This window comes from Lethenteron reissneri, chromosome 39, assembly GCF_015708825.2.
Source record: "Lethenteron reissneri isolate LAM-NWPU_2019-01 chromosome 39, ASM1570882v1, whole genome shotgun sequence".
Classification (NCBI taxonomy): domain Eukaryota; kingdom Metazoa; phylum Chordata; class Hyperoartia; order Petromyzontiformes; family Petromyzontidae; genus Lethenteron; species Lethenteron reissneri.
This window is the reverse complement of record NC_083817.1, coordinates 2,631,670-2,647,706: the sequence shown is the minus strand read 5'-3', so window position 1 is coordinate 2,647,706 and position 16,037 is coordinate 2,631,670. Positions and strand designations below refer to the sequence as shown.

Here is a 16,037-nt window from a genome sequence, read left to right as displayed (position 1 = left end):
ACGCACACCAAGACACACACACGCACACCCAGACACACACACGCACACCAAGACACACACACGCACACCCAGACACACGCACACCAAGACACACACACGCACACCCAGACACACGCACACCAAGACACACACACGCACACCCAGACACACGCACACCAAGACACACACACGCACACCCAGACACACGCACACCAAGACACACACACGCACACCCAGACACACGCACACCAAGACACACACACGCACACCCAGACACACCCAGACACACGCGCGAGGAATTCCAAGTCACGCCCGCCCTAGTTACACGTGTACAAGCGGCGATGACGCGCGCCCACGCGACCTGCTGATGATGATGATGCCCCACGCAGCGCCACTCCGCCGTGCACACTCCCATCGTCACTCCCATCACTCGGTCCATCGCAGCCAGGGCTAAGGCGACGACGGATAACCGCGGGGGCACCCCCTCTCGCCCGTTCCCCACTCGCCCTCCTCCTCCTCCTCCTCCGTCCCGTCTCGGGTAGGGACGCGAACCGTCGGCCCTCGCCCGCCTGGATCACAGCGCAGCGAAGATGCGCGCCGCCGCGTGGATCTTCGTGCTGGCTCTTGGAGTCTGGCTGCACCCCCTCGCAGACGCCGGTGAGTGACTCCCTGGGCAACCCCCTCCTGCACCACCCACCCCGCAGACACTTGGGCTAACGCAGCCTCTCCCGCACGCTTGACGCGAACAGCGTGCGCGCGTTTCTCGCTCGAAATGTTGTCGCGAACGCGGCGCGGCCGACTTGCGAGGCGGGGATTATAGGTGTGTATGGCACTGCGGCTGGAGTTCACGCGGTATGTCGGTCTGTCCCAATGGACCGGCAGCGTTTGACCATATGTTGCTATGATCCTGGCAAGCTCAGCATCGCGAGGACAGAATGAGTCGAGGTGGATGCGTGGTCCGAACAAAGCGCCCGGGAAACAGCGATCCGGACTGTCACGGCTGATATAAAGCGCCGATCTTAGCTGAAACTCACCCCCGAAACTCACCCCTGAGACCCGCACGCAGAGTGCGCTGCGCGTATCTGACTTACAACTCGCCCCAAACCTTACCCTCCGAGATTCCTGACCATTAAAGTTAACCCTGAGGGTAATCTACGGCTAACCTCCGAGCCCATATCCCTCACCCTAAGTAGCTCCGGCCCTGAACCTGACACCTGACTCGGAGCACTCACCTACCCACTCACCTACCCACTCTCACCCACTCACCCACCCACTCTCCTACCCACTCTCACCCACTCTCCTACCCACTATCACCCACTCTCACCCACTCACCTACCCACCTACCCACTCACCTATCCACTCACCTACCCACTCTCACCCATTCTCCTACCCACTCTCACCCACTCACCTACCCACTCACCCACTCACCTACCCACCCACTCACCCACCCACTCTCACCCACTCACCTACCCACCCACTCACCTACCCACTCTCACCCACTCACCTACCCACTCTCACCCACTCACCTACCCACCCACTCACCTAAGCTCATCGTAGCTGCTCGGCTGTGTACGCGTCAGTCGACGCTCTGAAGACCCTTGCACACGAGATGTTTTCTTTTAAACGCTTTGTTCTTCCATGAAAAAATAAAATAATAATCGTTCAGTTCCGCTTTCGTTAAGCAAACCGAAATAGAATCCAGTATCTAACTTCATCATCATCACAATCACTCAACCACTGCTGGATGATGGCCTCCCCAAGCCGCAGTCAGCTCCCGCGATCCTGCGATGTGATGACCCACACGGCACCTGCCTCTCTACACGAGGAGCTGATTTCATTGCTCCATCTCCCCGGTCGACGTCCTCTTGGGTGCGTTTCGTTCCGAATGTAACCATAATCACAAAGCAACAATAATCCTGGCCACACCATCACCATTCGAGGGGAGCGGGAATCGTGAGCGGGAATCAACGGATTCAGGTGGACACACGGAGGCGCGTGTACAGATACAAAGTATCCCAAATACAGACGTAGCCTTTAACAGACTGTTGGGGAAAGTGCTGTTAGCGAGCACCTATGAAGGCCAGCACACGAGGGGTGTGTGCACGATGCCCGTCGGCCTTTGTCTCCCCAGCGGTGATGTTTACACACCGCACCAGGTACTCATTTGAGGCTGAGTCGACCGAGGGAAGGGTCAAGAACCGGTTCAGAATCTGTATTTATCCTGGAGAAATCCGATGAGTCATGAAGTTATTTTTCACAGATGATGCCCAGTCGAAGCGGGTCAGAAAGTAACAACAGCAAACGATACACAAACACGACACGAGTGCACAGATGCCCGTCACTGGTGTTGGCCGTGAGCGGGAATCGAACTCGGGTCGCCGGATAGCGCAGGTGCGCTAACCTCTACACTACCGCACCCCACATCACACAGCACCGTGTGTGTACACACGTGTACACGTGCACGTGTGTGTGTGTGTATACACACAGCACCGTGTGTGTACACAACACACATACACTTGTACACACGTGTACACTTGCACGTGTTTGTACAGACACACACTTGTACACAACACACATACACTTGTACACACGTGTACACTTGTACGCACACGTGACGTGCGCACAGAGGAACGCGTGTCAGCAGAAACGTCTCGGCCGACGCGGGGAGTGATGGGATGAGCAACTCGTCCATTGTGTGTTGTCACGTGGGGGGGGGGGGGGGGTGCCTGGAGCAGCAGCAGCAGTCACGCGTTGTGCACCCTCGGGCTACACACACACACAGAGAGAGGGATCGAGGGAGGGGTTCATTGGGCCCTGGCGTACAGCAGCAGATACGATGCCGATGAGTCCCAATGCGATGCATGTACGTTGAACTTCTTTCGCACCGTACGTAGCCAACCGTGCTAATCGGAGGTGCGGGGGAAGGAGTGACAACTCACCTCTCCACTAAAGAGCACATCGCAATACTTTACAGTATAGATTGAACTAAGGTAGTCCTTCCTATAAAATCAAGACACGTAAAAATATCAATATAACTAAACACAAAAATGAGTTCAAGTGAAATGGGTTTTCAATGTTGATTCAAAAGTGCATGGCTCCAGTGTGCACGCTGGTTATGTTGTTTATTTTTCACCAGAAATCCCGTCGCGGAGTGAGTTGCTAGAATCGATCCTTGTCGATACGATGCTACACGCCACTCGTGCTGGCTATGTCGCGACTCAATAGTGATCGAATGTGTCAGAGAGCCCCGATATGAAAATTGCAGGACCTGACCGCGCTATCTTTACTCCAATTCCTGCACTCGCTAAATCCTCACCGGGTCCACGGTGCAGTGGAAGGAGGCCAAAGACAAATATCCCCCGTATAGCCTTCACAGACTTTTGGGGCAAGTGCTGTCAGCGAGTAAACACCTATGATGGGAATGCCCCCCCCCCCCCGTAAATACTCCCAACGCCACGCGTACGGACACGGATGAACACGATTTGTAAACAGTTGCGCACAGATGCGTTCACGAACCCAATTTGCTGTGCCCCGATAGCTGCTGCTGCTGGTAGGTCAACCTCGCAGCAAAATCGGTACAACTCCTACGGCAATACTCTTAGGTTTTTTCGGTAAAGTCACGCAGGTAAAAATAATAATTATAAATAATATAAATAATGATAGAAATACAATCATTATTATTTATATTATTTTTTATTTTTTATTTGTTATCTACGTGACTTTACCGAAAAAACCTCAGAGTATGAATCCTTGCAGTCACGAAAGCCTCAAATCTAGAATCCTACGGCAAATGTATAAGATATAGGTTGGTTTACAGCAATACAGTATATAATTTAATGTTGGGTTTATCTATGGCAGTATATAGTACGGTATATGCTCGTGTGATGTAAGAGAATAAGGTTTAGATGGAAGCATATTATAGAATTTTTACGAGGTAAAATTGTAATGTATTACTTGCTGTTAGTAACTCAGCTTATTATAGAGTATAGTAAGTATACTGATGGTGCGATGCAGTTTATACTTTAGTTTTTTATGTAGTTTATACTTTAGTTTTCTACGTGGTTGTTGAGTAACTGCAGCTACATATCATTAACATTCCTTTCCTTTGTTACTGCTAATCCCTGCACCCCCCTTGGTTGCTGCTGATCCTGCATAATGCATGGGCATAATATGACTTTGACACCCCCCCGCCCAACGCCTACGCATTTTCCATGAATATGCTAAATCCCTCTTCACATGCACATTCTTTTTGTTAAGGCGCTCTTCAACCCCCAATGCAGCTTATATATAAGCTCCTAGTTTGGTAGTGTCTCATTCTTCACCTGAGGACGGCTGCTTGCGTTGTAGCCGAAACGTCGTGAGAATTGTTTTATTATGTTTTATTTTTATTATTTTATTACTTCCCTTCTACGTGACTTTACCGAAAGAAACAAGAAGAAGAGAAATATCCACCGTCTCTGTAAATGCGCCTTAGAGACACAACCGCAAGTCTGTTGACGTATGCGCACACGAAAAAAAACACACAAGTCGACTGTATTTTTTGGTGTGGTTTTTTTCCTTAATTAAAAATAAATCGTTCGGCAAGGCGACGTCACCGCTGAGAAGTGCTGAGCGTGGAACAATCAACAACAGCGCCCAGGCGCCCAGTTCGGTAAAGTCACGTAGAAGGGAAATAATAAAAGATTAAAAATAAAACAATAAAATACAATTCTCACGACGTTTCGGCCACGACAGAAGCAGCAGTCCTCAGGTGAAGAACAGGTCTGTCGGAAAGACTGCTTATGCATAAAAAGTACAGAAAGTGGCTATTATTCCCCACAAACTTTGCTTTTGTGACCAGGACAGTGATATTTTGAAATTGACCTATTTTCAATGAGAAAACGGGCGAATTTGTGTCTTTTCGTTCACATAAAGTCAGAAAAAAACATTTGAATTAAAATTAACATGTATTTATACTAAAGTAATAAAAAAATACTACAAAATATTTAGACACCAAGGTGCTTTATGTGAACGAAAAGACACAAATTCGTACGTTTTCTCATTGAAAATAGGACAATTTCAAAATATCAATGTTCTGGTCACAAAAGCAAAGTTTGTGGGGAATAATACCCACTTTCTTTACTTTTGAGTCATAAGCAATTAGGAAATAACACTTACTACCCAGGAACAAAAAACATTTTTGTTACACAGTGTTATCAATGGTGTAGTAACTACATTATCAGTGGCGTAATAACGACATTACCAGTGACGTAGTAACTACATTATCAGTGGCGTAATAACGACATTACCAGTGACGTAGTAACTACATTATCAGTGGCGTAGTAACGACATTACCAGTGACGTAGTAACTACATTATCAGTGGCGTAGTAACGACATTACCAGTGACGTAGTAACTACATTATCAGTGGCGTAGTAACGACATTACCAGTGACGTAGTAACTACATTATCAGTGGCGTAGTAACTACATTATCAGTGGCGTAGTAACTACATTACCAGTGACGTAGTAACGACATTACCAGTGACGTAGTAACTACATTATCAGTGACGTAGTAACTACATCATCAGTGACGTAGTAACGACATTGTCAGCCCAGTGGGTGCGGCAATCGGTCAGGGTGGGGGCCCCCCAATATTTGATTTGTCTCGCACGGTCTAATCACATCGTTACATAAGTGTTTGTGCTCTTTTCATCGCCGTCATGGTGGTTGGCAAATATGAGGGGGGGGGTGCAACTTTTTGGCGCGCGTTCCCCGCTTATTTCAGAGGTTCACGGTTCGAAACCAGCGGCCGCCCTGGTTATCACTGCGATGTTTCAGTGCACGTTAATGAACGCCTGACGTCATTCGCAAAAGGATAGGGGGGGGGGGGGTATTGTGCTGCCGGTGTCAGGATTCAATTTTGCCAAAATTAGAAATTACAGTCCAGCACACAATTGTTATTAGAACAAAGATTTTCCCCGTATGGCCTTAACAGACTGTTGGGGCAAGTGCTGTTAGCGAGTAGCACCTATGAAGGCCGGCACGGCACTCGAGGGGGTTGGGTGGCCAGCACCACGCCCGGGTCTCCCTGTCTCCCTAGCGGCGATGTTCACAGAATACCGCAGGTACTCATTTGATGCTGAGTCGACCTAGGGGAGGCCCAGGCCCGGTTCGGATAATCGCACACAGACAGACAGCGGCAGAAATCCACGTTCACCCACTGCCGGCAGCAGACGAATGCCCCAAGTCACTCGTGCAAACGAGACTCTTCCCCAGGTCCCCGGAGTTCTCACCACCTGGGCGACACAATTACTGCGTCAACTCACGCGCTGATTCGACACGCGTACACGGCACGTGACTTCGTGACGTCACAATGCCCCCCCCCCCCCCCCCCCACATCGGCGTGGGAGCGAGACGCGGGCCGTTCCCCCGACCTTCAAGTGCTGTTAGCGAGCACCTATGAAGGCCGGCACACGAGGGGGTGGGTGGCCAACACGATGCCCGGCCGCATTTGTCTCCCCAGTGGTGATGTTTACACACCGCACCAGGTATTCATTTGAGGCTGGGTCGACCTAGGGAAGGGCCAAGGACCGGTTCAGAATCTCTATTTATCCTGGAGAAATCCGATGAGCCATGAAGCTCTTTTTCACAGATGATGTCCAGTTGAGGCGGGTCAGAAAGTAGCAACAGCAAACGACACAGAAACACGACGGATGCCCACAGATGCCCGTCACTGGTGTTGGCCGTGAGCGGGAATCGAACTCGGGTCGCCGGCTGTGTACACACACGGTGGGTGCTGTGTGCTGTGGGGAGCGGTAGTGCAGCGGTTAGCGCGCCTGGCGAAAGGGGCGGCAATTTCCCGACCTCCCGGTGTGCCACAGCCCAAGTTGGTCTTATCGCTTAAGGGAGCAGCGGGTTTCAGAGCAACGGGTTTATTTACCTGGCTCACGAGTTAATTACTTGATTCATTATTATCAACTCATTGCACGCGGTAACTTCACAATGCAGTATTATTGGCATGGACCTACAACGCGCCTCTCCATGTCTACCAGTGTTCGCCGTTCGAATACACATTTTGTCATTACACGCTCCACGACCCTGATGATTGCGAATAGATGTCGTGTGTGCGTGCGTGCGTGCGCGCTCGTCTCCCATGTGACGTAGAGACCGGTGTTAATTTGAATCGGGAGCTCGACGCATCACGTGGAGATATTGTTGACAAATCATCTGACGCGCACAGCGCGCACAGACTCTTTGTACCTGAGACGCAAAAAAGATTGGCGAGCGTGGAAAGGCAGAGGCGTTGTGGGTTGCGAGGACTGGAGTCTGGGAAACCTTTGAGTAGAGCCATTCGGGAGTCATTCCCTTGCTGATTCGAACACTGAACTCACGTGACCTGGAGTTGGGGTTTAACTCTGCGCTTCTGTCCTCACCACCCCCTCACAGAAAACACCACAACGACAACATTAACTGCGGTTCCATCCAGCACGGTGGCAACAACAACAGCCGTGACGATTGCCAGCACCACCACCACCGGCAGCACCACCGCCACTGCCGCCACCACCTCCGCTGCTGCCACCACCACCACCGCCGCCACCACCTCCGCTGCTGCCACCACCACCACCGCCACCACCACCGCTGTCCCCACTTCGGCCACGTCCCCAGGTGCTTCGACAGCAACAACCACTGCACTTTCTTCCCTTACAATATCCACTTCAGCCACATCCACCACTACACTTGCAAATGCATCCAATACTACACCTTCAAATACATCCACCGCTACACCTACAAATGCATCCACCGCTACACCTACAAATACATCCACCGCTACACCTACAAATGCATCCACCGCTACACCTACAAATACATCCACCGCTACACCTACAAATGCATCCACCGCTACACCTACAAATACATCCACCGCTACACCTACAAATGCATCCACCGCTACACCTACAAATGCATCCACCGCTACACCTACAAATACATCCACCGCTACACCTACAAATACATCCACCGCTACACCTTCAAATGCATCCACATCTCCAAATTCTACTGCAGCATCGCCGTCGATGGCACCGACCCCAGTACCAGGGAGCGAGCCGTCGGCCACCAGCACCACGGCCAACCAGACCACAGGTGAGGAGGGCCTTGCCTGGGCCCTGGGGTTCACGTGGGGCTGGGGGGGGGGGGGTAAGGGACCTTGGATTGGAGGGGTTCCTCAACACACATGTTGTACAGTTTTATGTGCAGTGGTACAAACTCTCACTGCACGTAAAACAATGATCTTCACTAACCTGCTTCCGTTTCTCCATTAAAACAACCCCCATCTCTTCTCCCCAGCCCATGTTGCTACTGCTGCTCCCTGCCCCCCAGCTATAACCAGGCCTACCCCAACCCCCATCACTACCCCTACCCAAATCACTATCACTACCCAATCACTACCCCTATCACTACCCCTATCACTACCCTACCCTATCACTACCCCAACCCCCATCACTACCCCTACCCAACCACTAACACTACCCAAATCACTACCCCTATCACTACCCCAATACCTATCCCAACCCCATCACTACCCCTACACCTATCACTACCCCTATCACTACCCCTACCCAAATCACTACCATTATCACTACCCCAATCCCCATCACTACCCCTACCCAACCACCAGCACTACCCAATCACTACCCCTATCACTACACCTATCACTACCCCTACCCCTATCACTACCTCAACCCCCATCACTACCCAACCCCCATCACTACCCCTACCCAACCACTATCACTACCCAAATCACTACCCCTATCACTACCCCAACCCCTATCCCAACCCCATCACTACCCCTACACCTATCACTACCCCTATCACTACCCCTACCCAAATCACTACCATTATCACTACCCCAACCCCCATCACTACCCCTACCCAACCACTATCACTACCCAAATCACTACCCCTATCCCAACCCCATCACTACCCCTATCACTACCCCAACCCCTATCACTACCCCAACCCCTATCACAACCCCTACACCTATCACTACACCTATCACCACCCCTACACCTACACCTACCACTACCCCTGCCCTTTTTAACCTCTCCCACCTGTTCTCCCTTCACCATAACTACATCACCACTTTTAATAACCCCACTCTTTGTTTCAACCATTATCATGTTATGTACAATTTTATAATCGTTTAAAGCACCTTGGATTAAGGCACTGTATAAATATGTATAAATATGCATATAATACAAGAATCACAAGTAGATAACTTTAAAATGGTTGAAGAAACAACCCGCAGCACTTTGATAAATGCCCCTGGTTAATTGGCAATGAAACCCATAGCATTGCCGCATCGCCGTGGGTTATGAGCCAAAGTTAAAAGTTTTGTTCATTTTTACTTTGATTTAGCTTTACAATTCGTCTATCACGTTTACAAAAGAGCCCTGAAACAGCCAGCAGGGTGAACAACGATGGGAGTGTTTGGCATCATTGGGGCACGGGTGGGGGTTAAAAAGGTTCAGGGAAATTGAATACTATAAACAGAGAGGCTCCCCCCATCCCAAAAAACAAACAACAGCCTTGGCCCCCACCCCCAGAATCAAATTTAATTCAGCATCAGGGTGTTGCCACCTGTTCTGCCACGTGCATTTGGGAAAGGCACATTGGCCCACGTGGGTCAGCTTTCATGTTTGTCTGCCGAGTGAACCATCGGCACCCAGCCTTACTTCTGCGCGTTTTCTTCCCCTCTCCCCCAGTGAACGGCACGGGAGAAACGGGTAAGACGTTTCGCGCTTTGGAGCGATCTCCGGGAGCGTTCCATTTCAGCACGGGTTTCGAACCGTCGGGTTAGGGTCAGGGCTGGTGCAATGGGAGACGGTTAACAGAAATCTCTGAAGGTGGTCTTTGTCGGAAATGTAACGCGATTGAGGTGGCTTTAATGGAACTCGCTTTAATAATTGGACCTCAATTAAAGTTGACAGCAGTGCACCGTGTTCTGCTCGGCAACGGAGGGGTGTGGGAAGAGAAACCTGATAACCCCACGTGTATAGAACTCACGCGACCTTCATCGGCGCCCTCTACAATCCGCTGTTGTTTGTACTGCCATCGCCCCCCACAGATGGCCGCGCAACGATCTTAATTATTGACATGCACTCAATCCGTTTACTGTCACAAACACCCGACCGTGTGGGCAATGAGTTTGTGGGTAATCAAAGTTATTTTCCAGGGCATCTCACAACTGTATCTTGTAACGTTTCAGCCGAATATGTACCCCCAGATGGAAGTTGCGTAGGACACGTGAAGTTTATCCCTTTATTTGTACTTACCTTAAGTGTTTAAAGATTAAACTATTTGAGGTGTTTTCACGCAACCGACCAGTCCTCACCGTGTCTCAGTCGGCTCTCACCTGGCTCTAAGCAGGAGTGATCGATGTACGGCTTACACGCCAACAGCCACGTGAGACCTTCCACTTCGAACCGCTCTGAAAACGGCATTTAGCCGTCGCCGCAAGCCTCCGAGTCGCACGAATCGAGTGCGAGAGGGGAACATTTTCCACCTGCCAGCACCGTGTTTAATCACGTTTCATCACGCTCGGTCATTTGTTGTTTCAAGTAAATCTGAGCATACACAAGTCATTACATAGCGTCCTAGCCAGGCCTCAATTTATCACCGAATATTTTCCCGGGTGGTCGGTTGACCGAAGGTGGTGGCACTGAGCAGTAGCCACCGGCCATGGTGAGAGCTACCAGGGTGTGGTGTGGAAATATATCCTTTGCGTTGCCGATCCGGTCAAATATTTGAAAGCCCTATTCGGCCTTCGGAAAGGAAGGGTGCCCCCATCTGTGGTGCGATGGCAATCGGTGGCTCGTGAAGGCTCGCCCAGTGACCGTAACCCCCCGCCGCCGATGTGCCACGGATGCAGGTGCCACCGTGGATGACCGGGGCGGCTCCTTCCCGCCCGTGGCGACGGCACTCATCGTGCTGCTGTCTCTCGGCGTGATCGCCGCTCTCGGCTTCATCGCCTATCGCCACCTCGGCCCGCAGAAGGGGCCCGAGTTTGAGCGGCTCACGGACCTGCCCATGGTGAGCACACGGCAGTGGCTGAGGTTGTCTCCTGGTCCCCATGACCTCTCGGGCCTTTGGGGCGTTACCACCTCCTACCACTGACATCTCCTTGCACTCCACGCCCATCTCCAGCCCAACCTGTCCCCTGTGAACCCTTCATGGTTATGCTGAGTCCCACTAACATGCCCACAATTGTGCCCTGTGGCTCCCAAAACAACTTCTGCATTTCTTTTTATCGCTGGGACTCAGGATGAAAAATTAAATGCCCCAGAAAAACAGTCCACTATATACGACAAATATACACCAACTAGCATTTTGCCCGTCCAAGAACGGGTGTACTGCAGTAAATCTGAAACTTGCAAGCGAAAAGCAGACCGTGACGTGATATTCATTGCATCAATTCGTGTGCAATTTGTAAGGCCGCGGTGACGCAGACCTATTTCATTTAAAGGTTATAATCCCTTGTTCATCATGACGTCCTTTTTACTTTGATATCTCAACAGCGATACGGAGATCGCGTGACGTGAGGGTTCTGCCTTTGTAGTGAGGGTTGTAAGTTGACGCTGAGGGGGGAGGAGGCGCCTCGCCCCCCCCCCATGTGGAGTGACATCACCCGCTAATTATTAATGAGGGGGGGGGGGTCCATTTGGAGGACGTCACCTGCTCATGATTATAAATGAGGGGGGCTGGTCGACGTGGAGTGACGTCACGCGTGGGCCATACAGACATTCTTGGCTCATAACAGTAGTAAATTAGACGGCCCTTCTTGGGGAAAGAGTTGTCACTGTGCACAGCAGCAACAGCAGCGTGTCTCCCCATTGTTCACGTCCACACACGTCACCAGCAGCAGTGACTCGATGGAGGTGGAGGTTTGACGTCACTGCGAGTCAACAGCAGTGTGCAAACACTCGCCCAAAGTGGATCCCCCTCAACCCCACGAAACCCCACTCCACATCCCCATGACAGATACGTACGTGTGACCGAAAATCGCGATCACACACACGACGCTGTGTCTGTGTGCGCTCTCTTTCAGAACACCCTCAAGGAGGAATCGCCGTTTGCTCGCTACGGGAAATGAGCGGCTGCAACGCCCCTCTCGCAAGGCACGCTCAAGTGTCGCCCCCCGCACTCGCTCACCTCCAAAATCATGTCACCTACAAAATCGCGTCACCTACACAATCGCGTCACCTACACAATCGCGTCACCTACACAATCGCGTCAACCAAAGCCATGGCCGAACAACTTCAAACACAAGCATCCCAAGCGTAAGGTCTGGGCATGGACGTTGAATTCCTCAATACTTAACTTGCGTTGCCAAATTCAAAAGTTTGCGACTACTACACGCGCCTGAATGTATGTATATATTGCGGAAAATAGCACTCGTTGTGTACACTCCCACATGGGAACTTTGCAATCTGCTGGGTATTTCTGGGTCAAGAGGAACTTTATGAGACGTTACCTTTCAGCTTTTCCTTTCTTTTAGGATCGAGGGGGGGCGGTGGTCGTGGGTTAGGGTGGCAATGTCACCTCTCGGGGCCTCGGGATGGTGGCGATGGCTCGTATGCTCCACACACGCCGGTAGAAGATGGCACAGATTGCGCTCGTTGTCAAATTAAACGAGCTCTTTGCCCTGCTCGCCAAGGGGATCTCTCCTGCGGGATGTGGCGTGTTTCACTGGGTTCCTGCAGGACAGGGGATACAAGTGGGAATCCTTCTGCTTCAGCCGATGGCCACGATGCCGGCCGAACGTGACGGGCACTTAAGAAATAAAAACGGAGCCGTCATCCGGGATAATCGTGGACTCTTGTTCGAGTGGTGTGCCTGTCAAGGTGGGTTTCTATGTAAAGAAAGTTTGACTTTTCCATCGGATGAATTACAAACACATCCCAACTCGTGCGCCGTTTACGTTGATCTGCGCGTTCAGGTGGTGCACGGCGCACAGGCTTGATTGGCATGGTTGGCTATGTATGGTGCAAAAGAAGTTCAGCATACATTGATGAGGGTTTGTCAAACATACCATGAAAATATGCAAAGAACATTTTCTAATCCATAAAGTTCAACATGTTTTATTTCACGTAGACGCACACCAGGCCCGCTACGCATTATCCGAAGCATGACTGTACTTGGTAAGTGTACTTGGGCCAGGAATTACACTCCAAAACACTGAGCAGCTCCCATATCCTGCCCTGGACAGTGTGTTTTATTACCCCTCTCATAGTGAAGACATCCAACGCAGAGCATGAACACAAGCCTGCGTGTCATCATGAGGCATCATAGCCACGTAGTGGCACGTCGATTCATATGCTCACAAAAACATGCCTCTACATCACACGTAAAATAACTGATCGTATTGGCACTTTGGGTGAATGAACCCCGCAGCCACTGAAGGGGATATTCACCGCAAAGTTAAAAAAAGAACACGTGTACAGCTCTTGTCATTCTACTGTTGAACGAGGGCCTTCCCATGCCGTGGTTGGGAGGGGGTTATTTGACCATACTTCACCGCGCTGGTCACTGCAGGTTAGTTGAAAGCGTATAGCATAAACATTGGTGCGTAGAAGTACAGCGCAATGGGAATTCACTGCGCTGCCCCTCTGCTGCCCACCACACAGCTCCGCAGCACGTAACACCTGTTTTAGATGATGCTCGTTCATTCAAGTACTGTACCTATATCCAGGCTCAACCCTGGACAGTTTCCGAGATATGACTAGATCCGACGACGCATTCCAGGCGATTTGGACATAGGCCTCATTCTTAAATCGAATCAAGATGCCCCCCGCCAGCCCAAATCACCAGCGCAGCACGCGAACGCGATGTGTGGATAAGGGGCAGCAACGGGGGTGTTGGCGATGCTGGCTTGGAGAGTGGTGGGGGAATGGGGCCACTTTCCAGCGGAGCGATTCACGTGGAATTCATCGCCCGGGGAGCTGGGTCCAACAGCACGGCCAAGCGCGTGAGAGAGAGCGAGTTCACCGCCCACTCTCGGCAGGGGCTCAAAAGTTCGAATCGAGCGGCCTCCCTGATTAACACTGCCGAGTGTGTTCGTTAATTTAATAATGCGCGCTGTCTGTTTCACGGCGGACGTTAAAGATTCCGTGAAGGTACAAGTAAAAAAAAATGCACCCGCAAACTACAGCGTGCTACTCAATTGGCATTCCACCCCGACGAATTATCGCTCCCCACCCCAACTGCGAAATATATTGGCAGGACGCTTCATGAAAAAGTCACGAGAACTCGTCGACGCTCTCTCCCGGATAAACAAAGTGTCGGCAACGGCAATCAAAGCAAGGTGGCCACGCGTCGTGAAGCACGTTAAAAGTTTTATTATTTCGGGGGGGCGGGGGGCGTGGGTGAATCTCCTCCGGAACGTACGGCACCGAATTCGCACACAAGGACGACGGAGGGTTGGGGGCGCACGACAGCAAACGGAAGCCGGGGGACTCCTTCCTTTCCCGAGGCAATCCCGAGGAGTGCCGGGGGGGGGGGGGGGGGGAGACGCATGCAAGGGCCCCCCCCCTTCCCCCTCCTCTCTGTGCCTCTCGACAGCGCACAAACTAAACCCCCTCGACTGGGAGAGCAACGGGAGGGGGGGGGAAGGTGCCAGCGCTGTTGTCACAAAAGGCAATGAACGGAAAAGGCAAACGACGACGCAACTTTACGTTAATAGTATAATAATCGAATCGCAGAAGTAAACATCACAAATAAAAAGGAATGCGTTTCAAGGGCACGTAAATGATCTGGAGTAAGAAATTAAATAGCGCGTCATAAGTGGCTATGGCCCTGGACGAACCCACCTTGCAGTAGTTCCAAAAGGGAACAGACCCCAATTCAATGTCTCCAGGTGGAGTGGGACTAACAAGCAAAACTTTTGCTAGGATCCAAAAACTAAATTTATTTACAATTATAAAAGCTATGACCAACCACGTGGAAGGGATTCCTGACAACAAGTCTATGCTTTTTAACCTCATAACAAGAGTGTAAGTGTTACTCAACGGACTGTAGGCTCGTTAATGTACTTTTCCTTCAATTTGCTCAATAAAAGTGGCGGCCACATGCAGACGTCACAGTATTTGGTTAGGATCTGTAGTCAAGTACATTTAGGTTAATTTGTATTATCTTATTTAAATAAAACTACCGTCACAATGTTATTGCATTACAATTAAAACACTGAAATGGTTAAATTACGAGGCCCCATATGCAACTCCAAAAACGACAGAAATGTTTATGCGACATTGGGAACGTGACGGACTTCAGATCATCTTCAAGTTTGATTTAACGACAATAATACAGACCATTCAAATCACGAGTTTTTTTTTTACAAGGGCATCAACTCGGTGCACACACAAAACTCCACCTTACCGAGATGGACAGCGACTCGATCACGTGCTAAAGGTCTGGGCCGAGAGCGAGCGAGCGCAGTACCCTGTAAGATCGCTACCTGGCCATGGGCTCGCCCTCCCGGGTTGGTGGTGGGCTCATTTTTTAAATTTAAATCACCACCAGTGCCGACACAAACCAGAAGCTGCAGCGACTACGGTCGTAAGGTACATGGAGGATCCCCAAAGGGGGCGCGCGCGCGCCCATCGAGTGAACGGGGCCAGAAGCTACGCAAGGTGGAGAGGGGCGTGTGTAGTAATGTAGTAAACGACGCGCAGCCCAGAACGAGACGGGCGACGATGGCCACAGCACACGGGGTGGGGGGGGGGGGAGCTCGCACACGAACGGCCGCGTCGACGTCTGCACAACGCAAAGCCGGCGGGATGGGTGGGAGAGGGTGAACGACGTCAGGCTCGGTAAAAACGACACGCACCGCACACACGCCACCATTCGGCACGACTGTTTGCGCCGCATTAACCGTAGGTTCTCGCGAGAAATTGTTTACGGCAAACTACGGGCGTGGTGGTTAAGTAGGGCCGCCCTGCTTGCGATGGCAACGCCTCGCTCATTTTTGCAATAAGTGCAAGTTTTTCTTGACGCATTTCGAACCGGGACAACCTGTTCATGTTCAG

The 16,037-nt window shown here is 51.0% G+C and overlaps 1 protein-coding gene across 2 annotated transcripts; it reads left to right on the top strand.

Annotated features, from left to right (window-relative positions):
* The first annotated feature begins 307 nt into the window (after window positions 1-307).
* LOC133352040 (uncharacterized) lies at window positions 308-12,822 on the top strand. 2 transcript variants are annotated; one of them, XM_061567753.1, is made up of 6 exons: window positions 310-636; window positions 7,405-7,623; window positions 8,020-8,097; window positions 9,720-9,740; window positions 10,886-11,046; window positions 12,062-12,822. In XM_061567753.1, the coding sequence occupies exons 1-6, from the start codon at window positions 570-572 to the stop codon at window positions 12,104-12,106; spliced, it is 591 nt and encodes a 196-aa protein (XP_061423737.1). In that variant the 5' UTR covers window positions 310-569; the 3' UTR covers window positions 12,107-12,822. The 2 variants fall into 2 exon arrangements, with proteins under 2 accessions (XP_061423736.1, XP_061423737.1); XM_061567752.1 differs by having other exon boundaries at window positions 308-636; window positions 7,405-8,097.
* Window positions 12,823-16,037: the final 3,215 nt, after the last annotated feature.

Excerpts from the sequence above, each read along its gene's own strand:
- LOC133352040 (XM_061567752.1), top strand. The coding sequence starts at position 570 with ATGCGCGCCGCCGCGTGGATCTTCGTGCTGGCTCTTGGAGTCTGGCTG. Across the intron at positions 637-7,404 it reads GCACCCCCTCGCAGACGCCG|AAAACACCACAACGACAACA; the intron begins GTGAGTGACTCC and ends ACCCCCTCACAG. Across the intron at positions 9,741-10,885 it reads GAACGGCACGGGAGAAACGG|GTGCCACCGTGGATGACCGG; the intron begins GTAAGACGTTTC and ends CCACGGATGCAG.